Source organism: Solanum dulcamara, chromosome 4 (genome assembly GCF_947179165.1).
Source record: "Solanum dulcamara chromosome 4, daSolDulc1.2, whole genome shotgun sequence".
In the NCBI taxonomy this organism is placed as follows: Eukaryota; Viridiplantae; Streptophyta; class Magnoliopsida; order Solanales; family Solanaceae; genus Solanum; species Solanum dulcamara.
This window is the reverse complement of record NC_077240.1, coordinates 14,805,520-14,812,899: the sequence shown is the minus strand read 5'-3', so window position 1 is coordinate 14,812,899 and position 7,380 is coordinate 14,805,520. Positions and strand designations below refer to the sequence as shown.

At 35.0% G+C, this 7,380-nt stretch overlaps 2 protein-coding genes across 2 annotated transcripts; both read left to right on the top strand.

Moving 5' to 3' along the window:
* The first annotated feature begins 1,866 nt into the window (after nucleotides 1–1,866).
* Nucleotides 1,867–2,797, top strand: LOC129884732 (acidic endochitinase-like). Its single transcript, XM_055959019.1, has one exon. The coding sequence runs from the start codon at nucleotides 1,877–1,879 to the stop codon at nucleotides 2,771–2,773; it is 897 nt and encodes a 298-aa protein (XP_055814994.1). The 5' UTR covers nucleotides 1,867–1,876; the 3' UTR covers nucleotides 2,774–2,797.
* Nucleotides 2,798–3,925: 1,128 nt separating this feature from the next.
* Nucleotides 3,926–7,023, top strand: LOC129886508 (uncharacterized). Its single transcript, XM_055961216.1, has 2 exons — nucleotides 3,926–4,429; nucleotides 6,259–7,023. The coding sequence occupies exons 1-2, from the start codon at nucleotides 4,047–4,049 to the stop codon at nucleotides 6,758–6,760; spliced, it is 885 nt and encodes a 294-aa protein (XP_055817191.1). The 5' UTR covers nucleotides 3,926–4,046; the 3' UTR covers nucleotides 6,761–7,023.
* The last annotated feature ends 357 nt before the right edge of the window (nucleotides 7,024–7,380 follow it).

Genomic DNA, 7,380 nt, shown 5'->3' with positions numbered 1-7,380 from the left:
CTATATCAAATCTAACATCTTATGGCCAATAATTACTTATTTATGTATCTAGTAGAGATATAATACTTATCAATTTAAACAAGATACATAAATAGTAATGTATCATGATAAAGCTATCCATCTCGAAAAAACAATTCATATTTAATGTATCATAATGTTGAAACGAAGACATTACACATTAATTTAAGGAACAAAATCAACCAGATACATTAAAATTTGAATCTATACGAGTCATAAAAAGATGAACAACAAAAATCAAAAAAAAAAAAACTGATTTGTTGAAGGCAAAAAAAAATCAACTTTTCTACCCCTTTTTGGGGGAGTCTTTTCCACAGTCACTTTAAAGGATGAAGATACATCCTTGTTCGACTTCACCTTCTCAACTTTCTGATTCGTCATTGATAATGGATCGTGCAATTGTTTGATCTATTTTCAGCCCAATCTTCTTGGTCAGATCAATCATAAATACGATTAATATTAGGTAAGTTTAACTGGGTACTCCCAATGCTAAAAGAAGGAGCATCATCCCTATGTGTCAAGACTTGAATACGTAAAATCAAAAAAAAAAAAAAAAAAAAAGGGCAGCCCGGTGCACTAAAGCTCCCGCTATGCGCGGGGTCCGGGGAAGGGCCTGACCACAAGGGTCTATTGTACGCAGCCTTGCCTTGCATTTCTGCCAGGGTCTAGTGGTAGAATACGTAAAATCAAAAAAAAAGAACATAAATGTATGAATTTTCATTTGGAGAAGATGAAAAATTACTTATTCAAGAAGTTGAAATCAATTGACTTGAGAGAAAATAAATTTGAAATTTAAAATTGTAATGAATAAAGTAACTATTGATTGAGGAATAAAAATAGGAAAGATTGGAGGAATGAAAATAGAAAGAGAGAAAATAGGAAGTGATGTATCCGGATCTGTGGGGTTTTGGAGGAAAAAGAGGGATTTTTGAAATATTTTAGAACGACAGCCATCTGTTGGTTACAATTTAATTATTTAAAATTAATTATAAATCAAAATAATTTATTTAGCAGAATTTTAATTACGGAAAAGGGCCTAAAATGCCCTCGAACTATTGAAAATGGTACAAAAATGCCCCTCATATCCTTTTCCTTTAAAAGAAAAGATCGTTTTTGGACCTAAAGGTGGATGTCAAGGGTATTTTAAGCCCAATAAATGAATGAGAGACATTTTTGTACCATTTCCAATAGTTTTAGGGCATTTTAGGCCCTTTTCCGTATTATATACTTCTGTCTGTATGCAATTCAAGAATTCATATCTCAACAATTATCCCACCTGTGCTATGCTAAATCTTTAAGCTTTGTTTCAACATTTGATTTTTAATTTTACAGAGTCAACATCAGAAGACTACACCAATATTGCATTCCTTAATTTACAGACAGTTAATGATAACAGTGGATGTAGAAAATTAGAATAAGTTTCCATAGTAGTAAATTAAATATGTAAGCACTAAGTCAATACACTAGGCTAATGGCCCTATTAAATTCATAGTTCTCTTTCATAGTTTATAAGAATTAACATTAAAAACTAGTTTTTCAAGTGAACTAGTTTTATTTAGAAGGACAAACTTTGCCTTTGTTTTAACATCACCAAGACTTTGGGATAAGACAAGGGGGAAAAGACAACATAATAGCAAATCCAGAAGCACAAACCGCAGATTAATCCTCTAATTTAAATAAAATTGATAACTACTTAACCGTGAAGCCACGGTTTACTTATTATAAGAACAAAGTTGCAGTCTGAGTAAGAAAATTTTCATCCTATAAAAAGCAATGATCTAATGCTCTCTAAAGCAGAACAGATTTTTTAGTTTTTCCTATAGAGGTCATTTCAACATTTATAAAAAATCAGCAAGGAATGGAACTCCAATCCAATAGATCACTTGCATTATTCTCTATGGTAATTCTAGTACTAGCAGCTTCTTGTGATGCTGGTGGAATAGCTATTTACTGGGGTCAGAATGGAGGTGAAGGAACTTTGGCGGAAACCTGTGCCACGAGGAACTATGATTTTGTGAATATAGCTTTTTTGCCAACGTTTGGAAATGGTCAACAACCAATGATAGATCTATCTGGTCATTGTAATCCAAATGTTGGTGAGTGTACCAAATTAAGCACAGATATAAAATCCTGCCAAGCGAAAGGTATTAAAGTCATGCTGTCAATTGGAGGCGGTGCTGGGAGCTACTATCTTGCTTCTGCTGATGATGCTAGGCAAGTTTCCACTTATCTTTGGAACAACTTCTTGGGGGGACAATCGACAACACGTCCACTTGGTGATGCTGTTTTAGATGGAATAGACTTTGATATTGAAGGAGGAACAAATCTGTACTGGGATGTTCTTGCCAAGTCTCTTTCTGCATATAGCAGTATGGGAAAGAAAATTTACTTAACAGCAGCACCTCAGTGTCCATTCCCTGATGCTTGGATTGGAAACGCCTTAAAAACAGGCCTTTTCGACTATGTTTGGGTTCAATTCTATAACAACCCTCCTTGTCAATACAGTTCTAGTGATATTAGCAATCTTGAAGCTGCATGGGAACAATGGACAGCAGATATCCCTGCCAAAAAGATTTTCCTTGGATTGCCAGCAGCTCCAGCAGCTGCGGGAAGCGGATTCATCCCTGCTGATGACCTCACTTCTCAGGTTCTTCCATCAATAAAGAACTCTTCCAAGTATGGTGGTGTGATGCTGTGGTCAAAATACTATGATGATCAGACCAATTATAGTTCTTCAATCAAGAGTGATGTCTGAAGTTCTGAGCTATATCTCAACCCTTATTTGTGACCAAATATGATTTGGTACTATACATATATAATATAATAGCCTGTGTAATTATTCATGTGTTATGTGTATCTAAAGGGAAATTCATTGTCAATTAAAGCTTGTGTAATAACTTGTGACTTTTAAGTTTTGTCCATAATCTCGTTGGTACTTAACCACATGGGACTATTCTAGTCATTTTCTAAGTTTTTTTTTCCAAGTTGGGTCGAATCTTCATTAGATTAAAAATTGGCTAAAATGTAAAATCTGTTGCTATTTTTTGGTGCAAAAGTCATGCTACTGTTAATATGACGAAAGTTTAATCTTTTGTTTACTCTCAAATAAAAATTATCAAGCCTAATGGAATGCTATTGCTAGCCATTTGATAATTTCTCCATCCTATTAAAGCTACCTAAAAGTTCTTCTTGTGTTATAAAAATTATTGTGGCAAAATATTTTAGAGAAAGTAGGAGGAGAATAGAGAAGCAAAAGATTAAATAACTTCATAATTCAAGAAGTAGCAAATATGAAGATGAGAAAGGAAGATTAAGTTGTTTTTCTTGTTCATTCTATTACAATGTCAAAATATGACATTTATAGGAATGAAAAGAACAATGTGAAAATGATGCCTACAAGGTGGACAATCCACCTTCATAACATCTTGGACATTTTTTCAAGATAATTATTATTTACGTTGGAAAAACAGTCCTAATTCCTAATAGCTTGTTTGGATGGTTGTTACCCGTTGTATTGTATTGTTAGTTTAAATACAATGTTTATTCTGATTGTTACTTAAATTGTATTGTATCATATTGTTTACATCCATCGTTAGGTAACAACGAAAAGATCCATTTTATGTAACGACCGATTTGGTGTGTTCACTCGTTACCTTAATATTTTATTCTAATTTTTTTATTTATTTATTATTTCATCATTTATGCTACCTTTTCAAGGTACCTTATACTCTATTTTTCTTATAAATTTTATCATGAATGTGTGACATTATATAACGATGGAGGACAATATAATCTATTCAAATACTATATTTATTAAAACAATACAATACGATACAATATAACAGAATACAATATGATATGATACATTATGAAATAATACGCAACAATCATAGAAAGTGTAAAATATCCCCTCATGGACCAATAGGAGAATTTTCTACGATCCAAACCCCATAACTATTTTCAATTATCCAATTGGAAAATATGTCTGCACATATCAAACTAAAAATTCTTCCAAAATCTAATCTCCGATGGCCACTCTTTTACCGTCGCTGGAAGTTTCATCATTCCCCGCCGGTCGCCTTCCTCTGAGGATTTCTTCTTACATAAACCCTAGAAATACGCAGAAGCTCGCTGTTTCCAGGTTTGGAAATAGGGGTGCTAGGGTTAGGGTTTTTTCGTATGTGAAGGATTTGGAGGAGTCCCCGCCTTTGAATTCCGAGAATAATTTGGGGTTTTACGCACAGTTCTCTGCTCCTGTGCAGACTAGCACCACGTCTTCATCGACGGAAGTGAACGAGGAAGAGGAGGAGGAGAAGCGGAATTACTATCTGAATACGGGTTATGCTATTAGGACAATCCGAGAGGAGTTTCCTTTCCTCTTCTATAAGGAGCTAAGCTTTGATATCTACAGGTTTGAGTTTTTAATCATCTATTTTGTTGTGATTAGGAGTTGTTAATAATGATGTTACCATTCTTTTTAAATATCCCTGCTTTCTGACCTAATCTCAGCTTATTTTAGTTGCAATAGGTTGACAATTAGTATTAAAAAAATAGTGTGATTATGATGAAACATGTGTACTGAAGCCGAAAATTCATAAGGTTCGTATAGCTGACCTTAACTATCTTGAAAATGACGCGTAAGTAGATTGATGCAGCTGCTGATCTGGTTTTCTTGCGCTAGTAATAACTCTAGAGGTGAGAAATGAAAATTTGAGTTTTTTAGATTTGTATGAATTGCAGCAAGAATCATTAAACTATTTGAAAGTATCCGCAGAACTTAAGGATGGTGAGATTAGCTACCCTTTCTTTTTTCAGTAAAGCGGTCTCTTACATTTGTTTGAGGATCTGGAACAAAGGAAAGGAACTTTTCTATGAAAGAAGTGACCAAGAATATTTGAAAAAATGTCAATATTTTAAGATCCTAGTGAGAAGTGACTCAGAGTCTTAGACAACTATCTAATGGAGGAGCATTTGCAGCAAACTAGACCAAAAAAATTCAGCGTTAAGTCACCAAAGCAAAAGAAAAGAAAAAGGATTTTTATTTAGAAGTAGCACCATAATTTACAACTCAAATTTGCATATTTTTCGAAACTCAAGCTCCCTATGAAAATGAGAATTTATACGAGTGGGAGAGAAGTAAACAGTCACTTTTCCCTTTTCAAGTCATTTATATGGTTCTTGTGAATTTTCAATTTGATGGCTCTTTCCTTCTTATTTTGTTTGAAGATTTTAGATTGCGAGAAGTCTAATGAACTAATGGCTTAGTGCATTTTAAGCTTATTGGGTTAAAAATGCTATTTTGATTTTTGGGATAGTTTATTGTGATCTGTTGCAGTTCACTTTCAGTATAAATTGTAGCAGTTGAACTAAGTCCTTTCATTACAGAAGTCTTTAAGGGCTTTGGTCACCTGAACGGGGTTGCCTAAGCTGAGTTCATCAAACATCACTTCATCAAACAAATAATAATAAAGATAACAAGAGTGATGATTGAACCATTTGGGATGTACGTAGTTTCGTAAGGAGGATCGTGTAGATTCTAGTTTGATCATGTCAAATAAGTGTTCTTCCAACACAAATTTGCAAACAAACAGATCATGGTAGTCCTTTCTTGGAGATTATGGCGAATGGAATTTCTCATGTTGGGGGAATTTTCATGTTGTATGATCATGGCGGGTGAGCAATAGCTGCTTTGTGAAACCACTGTGGCTTCACCCGTCACACTTCCATCCAGTAACCCACAGAGAGACTTCCCGTGGCTTAAAGTATTAAAAGAATGATCTCTTTCACATCTTCTATATTTTTCTTCTGAACTGGATTGCACTCCAGTTAGCTTGGGTTGAGCAGTTGTCTCAGCTTAGGCCCCTTTCTAGTAGTTTACTTCAGAGGTTACATAATTAGGATGTAATTACAACTTAAGATTATTGTTATCTAGATGCTGTAGAAGCAGTTTTAGGGAAAAATATTACAGTAAATTTGCATTAATTAACCATGGTTAAGTGATAGAAATGTATGTGTAAACACATGTTATGCATTTATTGGTTTGATGAAAATATCCAGTATGGGTAAGTTTTTACCCTTCATTTATTTTGCTCCACCTCCTTGATGCTGCGTAAATTGTAATTGTGTACTATGAAACTTAATTTAGTTGTGAATTATTGCAAGTGTGATGGCATTGTACCCAGTTGTGACTTCAATGAAATAATGTTTTAGGTGCTAATAGTGCTCTTCCGCTCTCTGCAGGGATGATATTGTCTTCAAAGATCCAATCAACACGTTTACTGGCATTGATAATTATAAATCAATCTTCTGGGCCCTACGATTCCATGGCAGGATGTTATTTAGGACCTTGTGGATTGACATTGTTAGTGTTTGGCAGCCAGTGGAAAATATGATAATAGTTCGGTGGACTGTTCATGGCATTCCCCGTGTTCCATGGGAGAGCCACGGTCGGTTCGATGGCACTTCAGAGTATAAGCTTGATAAAGATGGGAAGATTTATGAGCACCGGGTTCACAATATTGCTCTGAATGCACCTCCAAAGTTCCATGTACTTGCTGTGCAGGAATTAATCGAATACATTAGCGGTGCCTCAACACCAAAGCCTACTTTCTTTGAAATCTTTTCCCCTACCTCGAGAAACATTGCTCCAGTAATGAAATCTTCATGGCTGAGGCGGCACCTGGGATCAATTCTAGCCTCCTTAACGAGAAATGAAGAGGAACAATCAGACCACCAAACATAGCAAGTTAAGTGCCAAAAAAATTGATGAATTTCCGCTCTAGAGTCTAGATTCCAAAATTGAATAATCCATACATACAAGTATATATGTACTAATATACTCCGGCAGGCAGAAAAACATATCTGGTGTTCTTTTTTTCTTTCAGGAGGGCATCTACTTCTCTCTACTGTATGCTTCATTTGAGCTCCAGCTACTGGCTTGTGTTTGTAAACTCTGAATGTTGTAAATATGTGTATAGTATATAGCATACCACGTGGTTGTTTTCCCGTTGCGGTGTGTTTACTCTGCATTTTGTGAAGTACTACTCATCCCCGCAAATTATATACTACATGTCTTCTCTTTCTACCCAAATTTTGAGTCAATATTGCCGCTCCTTAATGAATTAGAAACTAAGGAATGAATGATTTGACACCCCATCCTCCAAGGGTCCCTTCAATATTAGCCGTGTTTGGACAGCCCAATTTCGATCATAGACACCAAGCAATTAATATACTGGCAGATGTAGAGCTGCATTTGCAAGTTGCAAATTATATGCAGTTCATATTCATATCTAAACACACTCTAATTCTCCTCATAACAGTCAAATTAAAGTAAAAGATAAATATTACTACTTTTGGAGTAAT

What these genes read in the sequence shown, in the direction of transcription:
- LOC129886508 (XM_055961216.1), top strand. Translation starts at nt 4,047, where the DNA reads ATGGCCACTCTTTTACCGTCGCTGGAAGTTTCATCATTCCCCGCCGGT. An exon ending in CTAAGCTTTGATATCTACAG is followed by an intron (nt 4,430 to 6,258) that starts GTTTGAGTTTTT and finishes CGCTCTCTGCAG; the next exon opens with GGATGATATTGTCTTCAAAG.
- LOC129884732 (XM_055959019.1), top strand. Translation starts at nt 1,877, where the DNA reads ATGGAACTCCAATCCAATAGATCACTTGCATTATTCTCTATGGTAATT.